Below are 18,476 nucleotides of genomic sequence, written 5' to 3' on the forward strand. Positions count from 1 at the left end.
GTAAGTGGTATGGAATGAGTGTACTGAAGATTTGTACAGTGGTGCTGAAATTGGAAATTTAGACAAGTATACTGATGACAAAAAACTAATTAATGAAAATAATATGGCACCACTGATAACAAAAAAAAAGAGTTCCTGCCCTCATTAAATAGATTAAAATCAAATAAAGTGATTGGTCCAGATGACATCCCTGCTGAACTTCTACAGAACATTAGTGACAACATCAAAAGTAAATCATTTACTGTGATATCTAAATGTCATGGAGAAGGTATCACATCACCCTTTGCAAGAACTAGAACTATTGGATTAGTCAAGACGGCAAATGCAAAGGTCTGTACAAATTAATAGAACACTAGATTAGCCGATGAAACTGGAATAGTGGCAGGCTAAGAGAAATATCTAACTAAAATGTTTAATGTCATAAATCAAGAGGTAACAAAACTAAAAGTAAAAATAAATACAAAGAAGACACAAGTCATGGTTACTGACTAGGAAGGTGGTGGAACTGAGACAAACATATAAATAAGCAGTGAGCTACTCGAGGCTGAATTCAACTAGCTCGGTAGCATTTTGGAGGCAAACAATAGATGTATCAAGGAAATCAAGTTTGGTCTCGGTGGCCAAAGACAGTGGTCATGCCTGTGTGAGTTGTGCTTTTGTGTGTGTGTGTGTGTGTGTGGTGTGTGTGTGTGTGTGTGTGTGTGTGTGTGTGTGTGTGTGTGTGTGTTTATATATATAAACAAAGATAATGTGACTTACCAAATGAAAGCGCTGGCAGGTTGATAGACACACAAACATACACACAAAATTCAAGCTTTCGCAACCAACGGTTGCTTCATCAGGAAAGGGGAAAGGAGAGGAAAAGATGAAAGGATGTGGGTTTTAAGGGAAAGGGTAAGGAGTCATTCCAGTCCCGGGAGTGGAAAGACTTACCTTAGGGGGAAAAAAGGACAGGTATACACTTGCACACACACACATATCCATCCGAACATACACAGACACAAGCAGACATATTTAAAGACAAAGAGTTTGGGCAGAGATGTCAGTCGAGGCAGAAGTACAGAGGCAAAGATGATGTTGAATGACAGGTGAGGTATGAGTGGCGGCAACTTGAAATTAGCAGAGGTTGAGGCCTGGTGGGTAACGAGAAGAGAGGATATACTGAAGGGCAAGTTCCCATCTCCGGAGTTCTGACAGGTTGGTGTTAGTGGGAAGTATCCAGATAACCCGGACAGTGTAACACTGTGCCAAGATGTGCTGGCCGTGCATCAAGCCATGTTTAGCCACAGGGTGATCCTCATTACCAACAAACACTGTCTGCCTGTGTCCATTCATGCGAATGGACAGTTTGTTGCTGGCCATTCCCACATAGAAAGCTTCACAGTGTAGGCAGGTCAGTTGGTAAATCACGTGAGTGCTTTCACACGTGGCTCTGCCTTTGATCCTGTACACCTTCCGGGTTACAGGACTGGAGTAGGTGGTGGTGGGAGGGTGCATGGGACAGGTTTTACACAGGGGGTGGTTACAAGGGTAGGAGCCAGAGGGTAGGGAAGGCGGTTTGGGGATTTCATAGGGATGAACTAGGGGACAGTGGATGGCTAGAAATCGAAATCAATGAAGTCTTCTACTGGTTTTCTGCCTTATGGTTGACTATGTATGATACCACAGCCTGTATAGGATGCATAACTGATGCAGATCTATCTACATCCTGCTCACTAATTCTGCCTCAGGTCTGTTGTCATTTCTTTAAATTTCTTTCAGTTCAGAATGAAGTACACCTTCCTGAGTACTTCTACTCTCTTAAATAGGCCAACTTGAACCTTTCGTAACGTTTTATCTAGCTGCTTATGAGCTGTTGTACACCTATCATTAGTTTCTTTCTGGCCATTCTGTAAATAAGTTATTCTAGGTTTCTGTGCTTCAGTCAGTTGTCTGTTCTTAAATACTTCTGATAAAGCCTCAATTAACTAGTTTTTGGCTCTTTTCACACTGCATAAGTAAAGTTGGTGTTTCTAAGCGACTCGCATCTTTCATTTTCACAGTTTTAAAAATTTGTTAATATAATTTTTTCAATTTAATTTTCGATTTTTTTGTCTTTTCACTGTTTTTTTAAGCTGCTTTTAAATTTTGCTGCTCTTCTCTAAGATATTTCAGCAACATATAATCCCTGTCACTTACATTTTCATTAGACGATTCACCTCGCTCTTGGTTCATCATGGACAGGGAACGTCATCTGGTTAAGTGATTGCCAATATCAGTGAAATTCTCCAACAGCCGTGTAACTAGATATATTACTTTGATGACAACTAGTTTCGGCATTCCATTATGCCATCTTCAGGCCCCATATGCATCTCTCAAAATAAAATATAATGCCATACAGTGCCATATATCCCTGGATTTCGTGAATTCAACCGTTTCACAAGTTCTTCATTTGAAGACTTGATAGCTACCAAGTTTTCCAGTGAACCACTGAAGACTTGATAGCTACCAAGTCTTCGAATGAAGAACTTGTGAAATGATTGAATTCACGAAACCCAGGGATATATGGCACTATATGGCATTATCGTTTATTTTGAGAGATGCATATGGGGCCTGAAGGTGGCATAGTGGAACGCCAAAACTGGTTGTCGTCAAAATGAAGTAAAATAACATCTTAGTTACACGGCTGTTGGAGAATTTCATTGATATTGACATTCACAATCACTGTCAGCAGGTACAGTGTCTGCTTTCCATTACTTCTAAACTATTTTGCACTTCTGAAATGTTTTGCAGGATATACTTTCGTCAAGTGTTTCTACACTTCGTCATTTGAAACTGACGTAATTTGGATCCCGTCATTTATTGCACTAGTAGAGTAACGTACCTCCCTATTCCTTAATAGTACAACATTTTTATTATCAACCATGTTTAAACGTTACTGATTTCTTTAGCTAAAATAAGCCTATTCATTTCATTATCTGCTGGCTCAATGCGGCTCTACGTCACGAGGGCATTCTGCCTTGCTCCGCACTGCCGCCCTGGTCTTTGCCACGCTATGCTGCTTAGCCTTTTAAAGTGATAAGATCAGACGACATATTGTATTTTACGATACAAGGCCATCTGCGTAGGCTGCATGTACTGGCTGGTCGGCTGGACACTTCCAGCGGTCACCCTACTGTTGCAGAAAGCATTGTATGCCTCCTGTTGCTGCCAGCTGCCTCCTCCTCTCCTGCTGTGTTCATCTGTGAAGCAATACGTTGGCGTCGTAGCAGAGTCTCACAGTCTTCTGCTCCTGATGTCAGTCTCTCACTTGTCATCCCACATCACTACCCTCTGCGTTCCATGCACCACATAATAATTTACAACAACATATACTGTCGCTCAGTGTCACAAAATGTCACGCAGTATCCGTCAAAAAATTTTCCAAATGTCATTGTCAGTTTTTTCTCTACATTTCACTATTGTATCATACACCATGCTTTTTACGGCTACAGTCAAATGGGGTGAGTTGACCACTGGGGTGAAGTTGGCCAAAAAGCTCAAAAAACAATTTATGTTGAGTTAGCTGTACCCTCCACGTGTTGCCTTGGGTCAGATTAGTTAAATGGAAAAGAAAGAAAATAGAAAGCACACGTTTCTAATATGTACAGGAATGGAATATACGCCCTAATCCCCACCTCAACACTGTCTCTGCCAATCTCCTCCAATCCCTCACTCTCTCCACCACCTCCTCCTCCTCCCGTTTCCATTATCTCCTCCTCTCTGTTGTGACCTCGAGTCTTGTTTATTGTTATTGCAAATTCAGTCCGCCCCGATAGCTGAATGGTCAGCGTGACGGACTGCCGTCCTAAGGGGTCTGGGTTCGATTCCCGGCTGGGTCGGGGATTTTCTCCGCTCAGGGACTGGGTGTTGTGTTATCATCATTTCATCCCCATCTGGCGCGCAGGTCGCCCAATGTGATAAGACCTGCACAAAGGCAGCCAGATCTGCCCCGTAAGGGGCCTCCCGGCCAATACGCCAAATGCTCATTTCATTTTCATTGCAAATTCAGATTCTATAGTAGTATTCCAATCATCAGCCAATAAACCAGAAAAACAACTCCAACACATTGTTGTCTTACGATTTATGTTTAAAAATATATATATATATTGAGAAACAATATATATGGGATAAACAAGTTGTCTAATGGTTTATATGTCCCACTGTTGTAGTTAAAAATGGCTGCAAACAAAGGAAACAAAACTGCACATTTTTACAGCATAACACAGCAGAGGATTTTCTTTCTCGCAGTCGGCTTTAACAGAACACCTGTACATTATTGATTAAAAATATGTATTCTATGTCCGTCTGAATGTATGATAGTGTACTATGTAAATTTTGAAGTCAGTGACTCAAGTTATCAAGATTTTTGCTAATGACATTTCAGTAATATATATTTCACATACTGTATATTTATTTATATATTGTATATATTTCAAAAAATATATAATTTACATCACAATTATATTGCCTATTGTCTGTCTAAATTTTCATTAGAATATCGTGTAAAATTTCAAGTAAATCTACCCAGCTGGTGTAGCCGTGCGGTTCTAAGCGCTTCAGTTTGAAACCGCGTGACCGCTACGGTCGCAGGTTCGAATCCTGCCTCAGGCATGGGTGTGTGTGATGTCCTTAGGTTAGTTAGGTTTATGTAGTTCTAAGTTCTAGGGGACTAATGACCTCAGAAGTTAAGTCCCATAGTGCTCGGAGCCATTTGAAACATTTTTTCAAGTAAATCTGTCAATAATGTTTCAAGAATTTTGGTAACAAGGTTTCTCCTTTATGTATCACATATATATTTATTTATATAGCTTATGGCCACCCAAATATTCATTAGTGTGGTGTGTAAAAATCAGAATTACACCAGTCAAGAATTTTTTGAATTTTTTGCTAACATGTCCCCTTTATATATTACCTACTTATTTATATATTATATATATAGATAGATATATAAAAACACGCAAGTATTCGCATTCAATGCTGTGTCAAAATTTCAAGTCAATCCACAGACTACTTTTCAAGTTTTGCACACTAACATATGCAGACTGAATTTTTATACGTAAGGGTAACTACTCATTGGTGAGCTGAACTCTATTATTTTAGTTATTATATTTACTATTCTAAAGTTATTAATTGTTTTAGAAGGTATGACTAACTTTTTTAATGACCTAAAACATTTATTCATATGAAACAACTTGTGCATGTGTGTCTCATGTACGTTGTACACTGACCCTTCACAACGACAACTATAGCAATGACTGAAGTTAATCTATTATGTCTATCTATTTATAGACAGATAAATAAAACTTGGTACATTCTTGATGGAATTAGGAGAAGCTAACCATCGTTTATCGAATACTTGTTTAATGAACAAATATTCGTAAATTCGGCAAGAATGTGACCTAATGAAAGCAGCAACAATGTGATACAGTGGATACAGCAACAGTTCTCTATAATATTCTAGTGGTAGAGTAAGGAAGTCATTGTTGGAAGTGCCTGTACGTCTACTTCAAATTTGTTATGTAGATCGCAGTTGCACTTGCTACAACTGAGATCGTTAAGAGTGGTCAGCGTGAAAATGCTATTTGTATCAAACATTACTTCAAGTAAATCTGTCAATAATGTTTCAAGATTTTTGGTAACAAGGTTTCTCCTCTATGTATTACATATGTATTTATTTCTATAGCTTATGACCACCCAAATACTCATTAGAGTATCGTGTAAAAATCAGAATTACACCAGTCAAGAACTTTTTGAATTTTTTGCTAACAACATTTCCCTTCATATATTACCTATATATAGTTATAATAGAGGGAAACATTCCACGTAGGAAATATATATATCTAAAAACAAAGATGATGTGACTTACCAAATGAAAGTGCTGGCAGGTCGACAGACACACAAACAAACACAAACATACACACAAAATTCAAGCTTTCGCAGCAAACTGTTGCCTCATCAGGAAAGAGGGAGGGAGAGGGAAAGACGAAAGGATGTGGGTTTTAAGGGAGAGGGTAAGGAGTCATTCCAATCCCGGGAGCGGAAAGACTTACCTTAGGGGGAAAAAAGGACGGGTATACACTCGCACACACACACATATCCATCCACACATATACAGACACAAGCAGACATATTTAAAGACAAAGAGTTCTTTCTTTTTCAAGGTATGCCTTTTATTAATTCCCGCAGTTTTTTTTATCATAGCACTGTCAGTACCACACGTGGTGTGGTGCACGATATGTTTAATCCTAAAATTCGGAACTCACTCTCAAATTAAATCTTTAATCAGTCCAGGCTCACGTACACATCCACACTAATCACTGGCTATCGACTAAGATTTTTTTATCTAGGGAAATAATTACTAACCGACAGTACTTTATGTTGTGGCTCCCTACAAGGAATGTCATCAGAGTTTCTGTCATCACATGAGAGCTTCTGGGGCAAGTGTTTTAGCCAATCACACCAATGGTTTTCACATGCTACTACATACAGGGTATGGTAGAACCTTGTTTGACCAACAGCAAACAGACATTCTTCCCAAGCGGGTGACGCCATCGCGCATCATCAATGTGTCATGCTTGAACCTCCACAATCCTCTTGCCCAGAGAGCAGGTCTTGTGACATTATTTCACCGTATTCCAAATATTCAATATAAATACGACAACACAATTAATTTGACTTAGAATATTTGTAATGTAAAAATTTTTGTCTTTTGATAAGTATGAACTAAAAATTAATAAAGTTCGAAAGCAACATCCCCCAAACTACCGCCACCTGTCGGCTAGACCTTATACCTTCATATAATGTTGTGAACCAAATTGTTAGTTGACATCTGCATTAGGCATACATTTATAATATTGTCACTGAAGCTTGTTAAGCAAGTTCTACATTATCTTTGTTGAGTGAACATTTTTAAAAATATTTTTAATTGTTCCTGTTTTGTAGGCTGATGTTGTTCAATAAATATCTGTTGCTCTTTATGTTTCTTTAGTCTTAAATACAGACATATGATGAGAACAGTAGCCAAAAGAATGAAGACATAAACAAATTTATTAAGTGATTCAGACGGTTTTATCCACAAAATATTCACAATGACCATGGGCACAAACAGGAATTGTTTTCGTTTATTAACAAATCTCACTTACATCTTTGAGTCACTGTAGACATATTTTCATTCATTTAAAACAGGGACAGCGCTGCTCTCAGCACAGTCTAAAGATTTTTTTAGCTAAATCTTTTTGCAAGAATAAAGCACTGACAGCACTGCCGTAGCAATTCATGAAGTTCCTTTTATTAAAAGTCAGATGTGTTACAATCTGTTACACCTATCTCAAGTATGCCTTGGGCCCCAGGAGGCTCTTGATGCCGTCTCCGATAATTTTTTCGCCTTCCGCGTTTGCTTCCTCGTAGCCACGGAATGTGCTTCTGCAGCGTTTCAGCCAGTCACGAATCTTAGGATAAGCACTCATGTCCACTCCTATCGCCTGTTGAACAGAGAAGTATGTAATGACGATTCTGCTCATTAAATTGATGAACAGTTATCACTGCTGTTGCACATATAGTGTGAAGTAATGACAATTAAAATAACAGAGAAACTTTTGGTGTAAAGTTTTACTTTTTGATGTGTTTCTTAACATAAGAGATAATTAGTAAATACACAGTTGCATTCCATTAGGCTGTATGTCTGAAGTCATTACTTGCCATTTACTCGGTGAAATTACTATATCATGTGGTTATAATTAAAGTGCAGGTGCTCACAGATGTCCAGTTTGGGCTGTAAGCAACGTTTGACAGCGAAACTTAGATATATTAATGTGTTAATGCGGAATCTCGGTGTTTATGATGTCATATCTCCTGATCTACGTGAGATAAAGTGAGAAAAAATATTATAATCATGTACATTCAGTGGCATAAGTGGATACTGTCGACAGAATGTGTTGCGCATTGAGTTAGAAGCAAAGAAGTAATAAATTTAAAAGTCATACACAATGCCGCGCCGCGCGGAATTAGCCGAGCAGTCTACGGCGCTGCAGTCCTGGAGTGAGCGACTGGTCCCGGCGGAGGTTCGAGTCCTCCATGGGGCATGGGTGTGTGTGTTTGTCCTTAGGATAATTTAGGTTAAGTAGTGAGTAAGCTTAGGAACTGATGACCTTAGCAGTTAAGTCCCTTAAGAAAACACAAACACACAGCCCGGTGAAAAAATATTTTAGGAGCTAATCGACAGAATGTGCTCTCATCACATACCCCTTTTGCTCTCCACAAATTTCACCCCATCTTTCCGTACCAGAACTGGTTTCCATAACTGAGTACCGCCCATGTGACCAGATTAGGCAATGTTTTGCCATTTGGGCATGATAGAATACTGAGCAAATTTTTTAAAGAAATGCAACTATCGCCTTTTGGGTGAAGTTTTTATTGATTAACGTGATTTTTGAGCAACAGAAAAAAATCGAAATATGTTTTCATGCAATGATTTTAATTATATGTTATTTTTAATTATATGTACCACTCCACTGCTTTGTGAAATACTGAAATACCGCAATCTCAAAGTTCTACCAGCCACCACATAACGACTCCAGTACTAACATTAAATTGTCGTAGATAGGTAACTAGGCTATTACAGTAGTGTGTACTTATTTTTGACTCAACATAACGCCAGCAGACGAATCAAAAGCGGTTTTCCTCTTCTATCGTGTTACAAACATGTCCATAATAGAAACCATCACAACAGCACACAGTACAAAAACTATAAACGGTATCACATACATTAAATTCAACAGCAAGTAAGAACTGAACTGATTAGCAAAACAACAACTGAGATCAAACAAGACCATCAATATGTCTTGACTAAAATGGGGCTGGGCGATAGCCAATACTGCTACGGATGTATAGGTAGTTTGAATCTTTAGTTGGCCTTGCTGACTATCGATAGTGCAAATCCCTTTTTCGTTGTACAATTAAAAATCAAAATATCTTTCAGTTTCACTACATGGCAAATAGGGCATGTGCAATTTCATTTAGCTGATTCGGAGAGGAGGGGTTCCGGACGCACTGGACCCTCCTCCCCTTTAGCTACGTACTTGACTCGGTGAGTAACATGGGGTGTTACCTCATCTTCTATGAAAACAGTGGCTTAGACGCAGCTGCTCTCTTCCAAAGCAGAAAGGTGCCGGGAATCGAACGTACATTAAATTCAACTGCAAGTAAGAGCTGAACTGAATAATAAAACAATAGGTGAGCTCAAGCAAGGCCAGCAGTTTGTCTGGTTTATAACGGGTATGGGCGATAGCGAATAGTTCCATGAATTTTTTTTTCATAATGCGGGGCCACAATCACTATATATTTCTTTAAAGTCAGTACCGCCATTAGAGTGTTGTTTATTTACAGTGTTACATTTACACTTACACAATCATTATCTCGGCTTCAAAGTGCAATTATCAAGTGTTTTAAGTGTTATAAATTGCCTGTGGTGGCTTACTGTCATATTAAAAGAACGCTATTAGACACATTGTCTAAGAGTCGATATTTCTGGCAGAGCCTACTGTTTTGTTTCATTACTGTGTACACCATCTTGACTGCAGTCAAGAAATATCGACTCTTAGACAATGCGTCTAATAGTATATTTTAGCCGGCCGCGGTGGTCTCGCGGTTCTAGGCGCTCAGTCCGGAGCCGCGCGACTGCTACGGTCGCAGGTTCGAATCCTGCTTCGGGCATGGATGTGTGTGATGTCCTTAGGTTAGTTAGGTTTAAGTAGTTCTAAGTTCTAGGGGACTGATGACCACAGATGTTAAGTCCCGTAGTGCTCAGAGCCATTTTGAGTATATTTTAATACGACAGTATGCCATCCCAGGCAATATAACACTTAAAACACTTGATAATGGCACTTTGAAGCCGAAATCATAATTGTGTAAGTGTAAATGTAACACTGCAAGCCGGCCGGAGTGGCCGTGCGGTTCTAGGCGCTACAGTCTGGAACCGCTCGACTGCTACGGTCGCAGGTTCGAATCCTGCCTCGGGCATGGATGTGTGTGATGTCCTTAGGTTAGTTGGGTTTAAGTAATTCTAAGTTCTAGGGGACTGATGACCTCAGAAGTTAAGTCCCATAGTGCTCAGAGCCATTTGAACCATTTTTGAACACTGCAAATAAACAACAGTGTAATGGCGGTACTGACTTTAAAGAAATAGTGCTATGGATGCACAGACAGTTTAAATTTATCGTTGGTCTTGCTGACTATCAATAGTTCATATCGCTTTTTCGTTGTACGATTAAAAATCGAAATATTTTTCAGTTCCAATACATGGGAACTAGGCCATGTGTAATTTCATTTAGGTGATGGAGGGGATGGGTGTCCTGACACTCTGGACCCCCCCCCCCCCCCTCCTTTAGCTACGTCCTTGGATGGGTGAGTTACATAAGGTGTTGCCCCATCTTGTTTGCAAACCGTGATTTAGACACAGCAGCGCTCTTCGAAAGCAGAAATCACACGCTGTCTCGATAACGTGCAGATGTCATGGTCGATCTGACAGGTCTTCTAGGTGTATTCCCTTCAAAGAGGAACGGACTGAGATTAAACGTGTTTCTGAATCCACACCAAATAGTCACCTACGGCAAGTGCAATGGCTCTTGTGCACAACAAAGGCTTTAACAGTACCCCAAATTCAGCAGTTCTGTGTGTTCACTGCAGCCTGTAGTTTAAAATGTGCCTGGCCACATATCATCAACTTCGATCCGTGCCAGAAGCTGGAGAGCAAAATCAGAACGTTGTCGTGGATCATAACGTTTCAATTGCTAGACCACGTGGATCTTCTTACCAGTGTGATGTAGACCGCAGAACGTTCCATACTGTTGACGATTTCGTGATACTGCACGAGCACTAGCACTGCTTGGGGCACATGTGGTGTGGTCAGTTACAGCAACAGCAACCTCGTCAATAACTTAAACTGGGATAGAACACCTTCCTCTTCCAGGTGCCACACCAAGCTCACCCGAGTTTTCGAATTTCATTGTAATCTTCTTTAAACCACTTAACTACATCGGTCCTTTCCTCAGAGATTTCAGACGGCGACACTCTCTCGAAGTAGCACCGTAATTGCTTCCGTCCACACAAAAGAGTGTCACTGACAGTACGCGGTCCCTCTTCTCGATAGCATAATGTTCACTCACGTTATGGCTTGTCAAATGACAGCGTGGATGTCACACTGTCATACAAGCAGTGCACAGCGTGAGATCTGCACCTGGTGGCCAAAATTTGAACTAATTATTTCCCAGTGTAAATCGGTTCCACATAAATGCATTAGCATATATACCAAATTTCGCCGCTATACGATAATTATTGCCCACGCTGGATCTCCATGAGTAGCTGCACTTACATTTGAAATTGTATAAAAAATCATTTTCGAAATTCACTAAAACTTCCTGTTGGTTAGGATATGCCACCCATGCAGGTGCGACAAAGTACACAAAATATACCCTTGATGGATGTAGGAAGAAGCCAGTGTTAGTCTATGCGTGACGTACTATGAACAATGAGACATCCACCACATGTCTGAATATCAACAGTTACCCACTAGTTTTAGTTCCAAACACTCCTGCTATGTAATTAATATTGTACATGACTCCCTTTTGCTGTTACTGAAACATTCAATCTCTGGGGAAGATTTTCACCATATTTAGCTTCACCTCACATATAGGATTCACATACCCGTCTGATTGGTCTTCACAAAGTTTATGTTCATCATTTCCATGGAGAACCAATGTTCCACCTTCCTTTTAGGTTGCAGTTCAATCAGTTATATCATTGTTATTAGCCAGTTACTTCAGTTCATTTCAGGTGTTTTCATTCTTTATTAAATTTCTACTTGTGCAGCACTTCTCTCTCCTCGATAATCAAATCTCTGCTTCTTATGCTTTGCTCTCATCTTATGCTTTGCTCTCATCTTTATTTTTAGTTAGGCAACTCTCGCTTCCATAAACATAGTTTTATGAAGTTTAATTTTTATAATGTTTCCGGTTTTGTAGCTAAGTGTTACGTTTATTGCATCACGTATTTCCTGAAATCTGTGCATCTTTGCATGTATATCGTTAACAAAATCATAACAGCAGAGACGTATTTCGTTGGTAATTCTATTTCCGACCATACTGGGAATATACCCTGAATCACTGTAACTTTATTCTTATGTAACGATGTTTTAAGACTATATTCTGTACATATATGGTTTAGCAGATGTACTACTGATTTGAGGTCACCTTCAATTACTTCTGTTATTACTTTATCCTCTCCAAAATCAAATACTGGTACATGCATTCCAGCGTCAGAAATATCAGAACGGTTTTCACTGATAACTTTCGGCTCGTTCATTACCAGTGCAGTGGTCCTTACCTGAAATTAACACATTGATCCTTCTCCATCATCCTTGAACGTCTCTAACATCATCACGGAACCACCCGGTATATACAGGGTAACAATTATTGAACAACAAGAAATAAGATCGTCGTAAATTCTGAACAGTTTACGTTAGGAGTTCAAACTGGACGGATGGCCGCGGGGAATGGTGAGAATCAGTACGCGCTGTATGGTTTGGTTTAGCGACGAAGCCCACTTTCATTTGGATGCAAAATTGGCGCTTCTGGGGGACTGAAAATCCGCACTGCGCGATCGAGAAGTCTCTTCACCCTCAACGGGTGACTGTGTGGTGTGCAATATCCAGTAACGGAATAACTTGTGCGATATTACTTGTTGGCACGGTGACTACCGAACGGTACGTGAAGGTTTTGGAAGATGATTTCATCCCTGTAATCCAAAGTGACACTGATATCTACAAGTTGTGCTTCATGCAAGAAGGAGCTTGACTCCATCGAAGCAGGAGAGTATTTCATGTCCTGAAGGAACACTCTGGGGACGGCATTCTGGCTCTGGGGTACACAGAAGCCACTGGCATCTGCCTCGATTGACCGCCATATTCTCCCGATCTGAACACATGCAACCCCTTTTTGTGCGGTTATATTAAAGACAAGGTGTACAGCAATAACCCCAAAAACCATTGCTGAGCTGAAAACAGTCATTCAGGAAGTCATCGACGGTATCGATGTTCCGACATTTCAGCGGATCATGAAGAACGCTATTCGTCTGCGCCACATCATTGCCTATCACGACAGGCATATCGAACATGTCATTACTTAAATGTAAATATCTGTAATGAAGTTTATACGTTGAATAAAGTGTGTGGACGCCGTAGTTTGTAACTAATTTAAGTTTTTTTCATATAGTTCAATTATTGTTACCCTGCATATACATTTACAGGCGCCGGAGCCTGTAATTTTGACACTGTGTCCCATCTACAACATCTAGAAGTGTGTAACATGAATTGTGAAGCACCTTGTATAAATACAATGTTAGTCCACTTGCAGAAAAACAATTACTAATTTTCAAGAACATTGTATTTCAATTTCCAGTATCAAGATTTCTCCATTACGCCTGATTAAAAAATTATTTCCGCTTCTTGGATACATAATGGAAGATCAATCAGATGTAACAAGAATTGTTCCAGTATCGTCCTGTGGCGCCCCTACAGTGATGTCTTTGTTCCTCATCCTGATCGACAGAGGTGGCGCAGTGGTTAGCTCACTGGACTCCCATTCGTGGGGACGACGGTTGAAACCTGCGTCCGGCCATCCTGATTTAGGTTTTCCGTGATCCCTAAATCGCTTCCAGCAAATACCGGGATGGTTCCTTTGAAAGGGCATGGCCGACTTCCTTCCCCATCCTCTCCTAATCCGATGCGACCGAAGACATTGCTGTTAGGTCCCCTCCCCCAAACCAGCCAACCCATTCTGAAAATAATGTTCCACTGTGACCAGTCCTTGCCTTTATTAATGCAATCTTCTGCACGTAGGACGATGAAAAGAAAAAACATAGCGTACTTGGGTGTTTTTCTTTCAAGAAAATCATTTAAGAGTCAGTATTACACAGATTTTTAATAGGGTCGGAACTGGGATGTTTGTATAGCTGCTTAAAAGTCCCCATTCGTCTTCTAAAATATTAAAAAGACTCCATACCCCTGGTCTACTCCTCCCCCCTTCCCCCTCCCGACAAACCATCAAAAGTGCGCTCTTGTTTCCAGTAACTTTGAGGAGAACGCAAGCAATGAGCCTGGCGTAGTATTATTTACATTTATCTTAGCACTTTTTTTTTCAGGAGATTTGACAACAGTATGCCTCAGTCTATCTGTGATAGCGATGTATTGCATATTTTGTGTATTTGTAGAGAATAATTTTAGTAATACACATGAAAAACCTACAACAAACGTGGGTTTTTGCTTTTGAGAGAGTTAATTATATTTTTTACTTTTTATTAGTAGAGAATCGAGTAACTGTAAGATATTGTATGTAAGCCGGCCGGTGTGGCCGAGCGGTTCTAGGCGCTTCAGTCTGGAACCGCGCGACCGCTACGGTCGCAGGTTCGAATCCTGCCTCGGGCATGGATGTGTGTGATGTCCTTAGGTTAGTTAGGTTAAAGTAGTTCTAAGTTCTAGGGGACTAATGACCTCAGATGTTAAGTCCCATAGTGCTCAGAGCCATTTGAACCGTTTTGTTGTATGTATATGGTATTGGCCATGGCTTCTGGTACGTATTCTGTCTCTTTATCCTTTGAACTGTCCAAATTAATCTTCCGCAGTACTTCAAGGACATGATTAATTCATATGTAGCACATCTGAGTGCCTTCACATTATTCCGTAGCTTTCTTTGTAGTAAATAAATTCTCACATTCTTAACTGATTTTATGGTTTCGCTTTTAACTCTGGCCATATATTCAACTGCGGTAACTGAATTGTTAATTTTAGACGTCATACAGAGAATATTTAATTTTTTAATCATTTTCATTGTGGCTTCATAGTATTTCTTGTAACATGAGATCAGTCCTAGTTCTGCGCTTGTCCGAACTGTTTAATGTAATTTTCTTTCCACATTTGTCATCTACAGTTTTTACAACCACATAACTAATGCTATTCATTTTGAATAGCACCAATGTTTACAGTTTGGTCGCATATAGTACACTCATGGTTAGCGGTTACCATAAGAAGTTATTCGTATAGATGCAGACTTACCACATACGAGTACATAAAGATTCTAAAAAGGCACCCTTCTTCGAAGAAACATTCCAAATCTATTCATCCAGAGAAACTTTAATGAACTGAGACAAGCTCCTCAACATACACAAGCTTCTTATGAAGCTCATTTGTGGGTACCTAACCGATGTGTGTGTGTGTGTGTGTGTGTGTGTGTGTGTGTGTGTGTGAGTGAATGAGAGAGAGAGAGGGGGGGGGGTGGGGGGAGTGAGAGAGAGAATAGCTCTGTAACATTATCTTGGAGCAATTAACAATTATAGCTCTGATCTCCTCAATAAGTGAGCTGGCACAGTGGTTGTGGTTAAGAAATTAGGCTTACATTCAGGAGCATGATAGTTAAAATCTGAATCCAGCCACAATGACTTAGGTTTGCCGCGATTTCCCGCAATTAATTAATGCCAATTTCAGGATGGTTCCCACAGAAACATGGCATGATTTCCCTTCTCATCCATCTCCTGTCCGAGTTTGTGGCCCGTTTCTAATAACCTTATCATTGACTGGACATCAAACATATAAATTCCTTTTTCCGACCTTTCCCCTGCTTCATCCAACCCAAGAAATTTCCAAAACATTTTGCATAGTTCTGTTCGACTGAGCTCAATTAAAATGTCATTGTGGCTCTTACCAATAATACTACGGATCCTTAAATATGTGGACCTGATACTAATATAAATATTTCCGATTATTTCTATTTGTGATACCCTTACCATCTCCTCCTCGCCCATAGAGGAGACAGACATGTCTTACCTAACTGATAGTTATTTCCAGTTCATTTAGATGTGTTTGGGTGAAATTGCTCCAGACATGTAACTCCTCTACTGTTACCCACAACCTCTACTAGTACTGATCTAGCGAATCTCATCCCCACAGTATATTTTTCCAGACAGTAAACCTCCTGCGTATTAAGATTGGTTAAAATTGTTCGACACGTTCCGGAGTTATAAGATGGTATCCAAACGTACTCAAAATTTGAATTTTGAAATGGTTACGAGTACGCAGAAATACCACTCTGTTTCTCTTCATACATTTTTCTTGTATCAGTATCATCAGCGACTGCGAGCAGGTTGGTTTAGGTAGTTGTTGGCGATAGTATTTTCATTGTGGTTTGCGACGGCTGATCTGAAAGTGCAACTTGTCTGTACAAATTTTTGTTTTTAAAATTATAAAAATCACTACAGAAACGGGTCAACACATTTGGAAACAGCGCCTTAGGCCAGAAACAGTTTTGCGACTGGCACAAGCATTACAAAAACGGGAGAATATCGTCCAGTGATGACGATCCCTTCGGTACGTCTGCAATCGCCATCCACGGAAGTGAAGGTGTCGTACTGCCAGATTGTAGACAGGTTGTCTAAGACCTCTTTAACATCTGGGACCTGAGGTATGGTACGTTTGAGTGTATTCTGTTAGTAGAACTGACATGAGAAAAATTGTGGCGCAGTTTGTGTCACGATGGATACAAACTGACCAGAACATCATCGCGTGGAAGCCTGTAGAAGGGAACGTAAACAGCTCCTTCGAGACGACTCAAACTTTCTTTCAAAGGTCATTATCAGCGACAGAAGTTTTGTTAATGGCTATGACTCCGAATAAAAAAAACAGCTGATGTAGTGGAGAAGTGCTCCTTAATCATGGCCAAAAGAAAATTAGACTAGTCGACAATAAATTTAATTCTTTGGTGATGTGGTATATTGACGAGAACCTTCATAAAGAATTCATTCCTCCGACTAGGTGGTGAATAAAGTGTTCTACCGCGACGTTCTAAGATGATTGAGGAGGGAGATAAACAGAAAACATCCATAGAAGTGGTGTACGAAAGACTAGGTTCTCCATCAAAACAAGCACGACCGCATACAGCCTACGTAATTCAGCATTTTTTCACTAAAAAGAAGGTAACAGTTGTTCTCTACGTGTCTTAATCTCCAGACTTTGCTCCGTAAGACATCTTACACTTTCCCAAAATGAAAATCAAACTGAATGGGCAGTGATTTTGTTTAGTGGAGGAGGCTTAAGCGAACCGCAGAGGGTACTAAACATGCTAATAAAGACAGGCATTTCAAAAGTGGCAGATAAATTGGTATTGAGGATAAAGATGTACAATAAGGTCTAGGTAAGACATAATAATTTTAATCAACATACAAATACATCGGAAACTTTTTCATAACAGCTCGTATTTCCATTTTTCTAACAGAAGTACTGCTCTTCAAGATAATAACAGAATAACGCCACTGAGTTGTCATTGTGGTGCAGCTTACCTCCAGACTGGCAACTGTAACCGAGCAGGATATGTCGGCCACGGTCGCATGGTCTCCAGCTACCCATCCACTTGGCTCAAGGTACTTCTCCAGGTTTCCAAGAGCCTCGTATATGGCATCTCTCGCGTCCGCATCCACATTTCTTTTCCCCAGGAAGAAAACCGGATACTGCAATTGATGAAAGCGTTAGCAATATAATGTACAGGTATACAAACTTCGGAACACACAGTAATGGATATTTATAATGACTGGACACTGTCGATAAAAATACAGAGGTTCACACGAAATCAGAAAATAGGAAACTTCAGATTCTACATTTGCACAGTGTGTCTGTTCCTATCGTAATTTATTCATAATCTACTTTACTGATTTACTTATTACTTTATAACTACACCCTCCGATACAAGTAACTAAGCTGGCCACGTGAGCACATATATCGTTGTTAATGTCTGGCTGTTGGTTTTGGGGTGATCATATGGGACGTTATATTCCTCCTTATGTGAAAGGGATGGATAGAAAAAGCTGTGAATATTAAGTATCTTCTACGAAGCAAAAAGAGGATTTTGACTATGTATATCATACATTTGAACATAATTACGTAAAGACATTCAGCTGTTTCAGTCTTTCTTAAATGGATAATAGAGTACAGACCATAGCCTTAGCTTTTTAAGTCACTGGAAATGAGCTCGCATCTCCATCGAGTAATGAAACATGGAGTATTCCTCAGGGTTCCACGCTAGTGCTGCTTCTTTTCCAGATATACAGTAGTTTGCTGTCTTAAACTGTAACTTGCAACTGCTAACGCTAGGGCTGTTTTGTTTGTGAATAACACAAATATAACTGAGGATGATTCAAATATGATCTGAATTCTGTAATTAATAATGTCCTTTAGAGAAACAGATATTGATTCACAACTGAAAAACTGAGTTTTAATTGAAATATAATACAGAATACCCGATTCTTAACTCTGGTGGAAGGATTGTATTCACGACTTCCTGCAAAAGGCGAATGCAGCTGCCTTAACTGTAAGGTTATTAGCACCAGTGATACGCAGAAACTATTTTTCACACTATCAT

The 18,476-nt window shown here is 39.8% G+C and overlaps 2 protein-coding genes and 1 long non-coding RNA gene across 5 annotated transcripts in view; 1 reads left to right on the forward strand and 2 right to left on the reverse strand.

The window, feature by feature from the left end:
• Positions 1–17,568, forward strand: part of LOC126412092 (uncharacterized) — a 152,693-nt gene extending 135,125 nt beyond the window's left edge. Inside the window, exon 2 of the long non-coding RNA XR_007575226.1 lies at positions 17,482–17,568. This is a non-coding gene — a long non-coding RNA (uncharacterized LOC126412092). The remainder of the gene's footprint in view (positions 1–17,481) is intronic.
• The window catches only part of LOC126412091 (glutathione S-transferase D7-like), a 244,675-nt gene that overhangs the window by 155,376 nt on the left and 70,823 nt on the right, over positions 1–18,476 (reverse strand). The window contains exons 5-6 of one of the 3 annotated variants that reach the window (XM_050081510.1): positions 17,401–17,568; positions 7,111–7,502 (exon numbers count right to left, since the gene is read on the reverse strand). The exons of the other annotated variants lie outside the window; for them this stretch is intronic. Coding sequence (XP_049937467.1) covers positions 7,344–7,502; positions 17,401–17,568 — 327 coding nt within the window. The 3' untranslated portion in view covers positions 7,111–7,343. Of the gene's footprint in view, positions 1–7,110; positions 7,503–17,400; positions 17,569–18,476 lie in introns of those variants that run through there. 3 annotated transcript variants of the gene reach the window in all.
• Positions 1–18,476, reverse strand: part of LOC126412090 (nischarin) — a 210,214-nt gene that overhangs the window by 28,116 nt on the left and 163,622 nt on the right. The gene's annotated exons all lie outside the window — the stretch shown is intronic.

Source organism: Schistocerca serialis, chromosome 7 (genome assembly GCF_023864345.2).
Source record: "Schistocerca serialis cubense isolate TAMUIC-IGC-003099 chromosome 7, iqSchSeri2.2, whole genome shotgun sequence".
In the NCBI taxonomy this organism is placed as follows: domain Eukaryota; kingdom Metazoa; phylum Arthropoda; class Insecta; order Orthoptera; family Acrididae; genus Schistocerca; species Schistocerca serialis.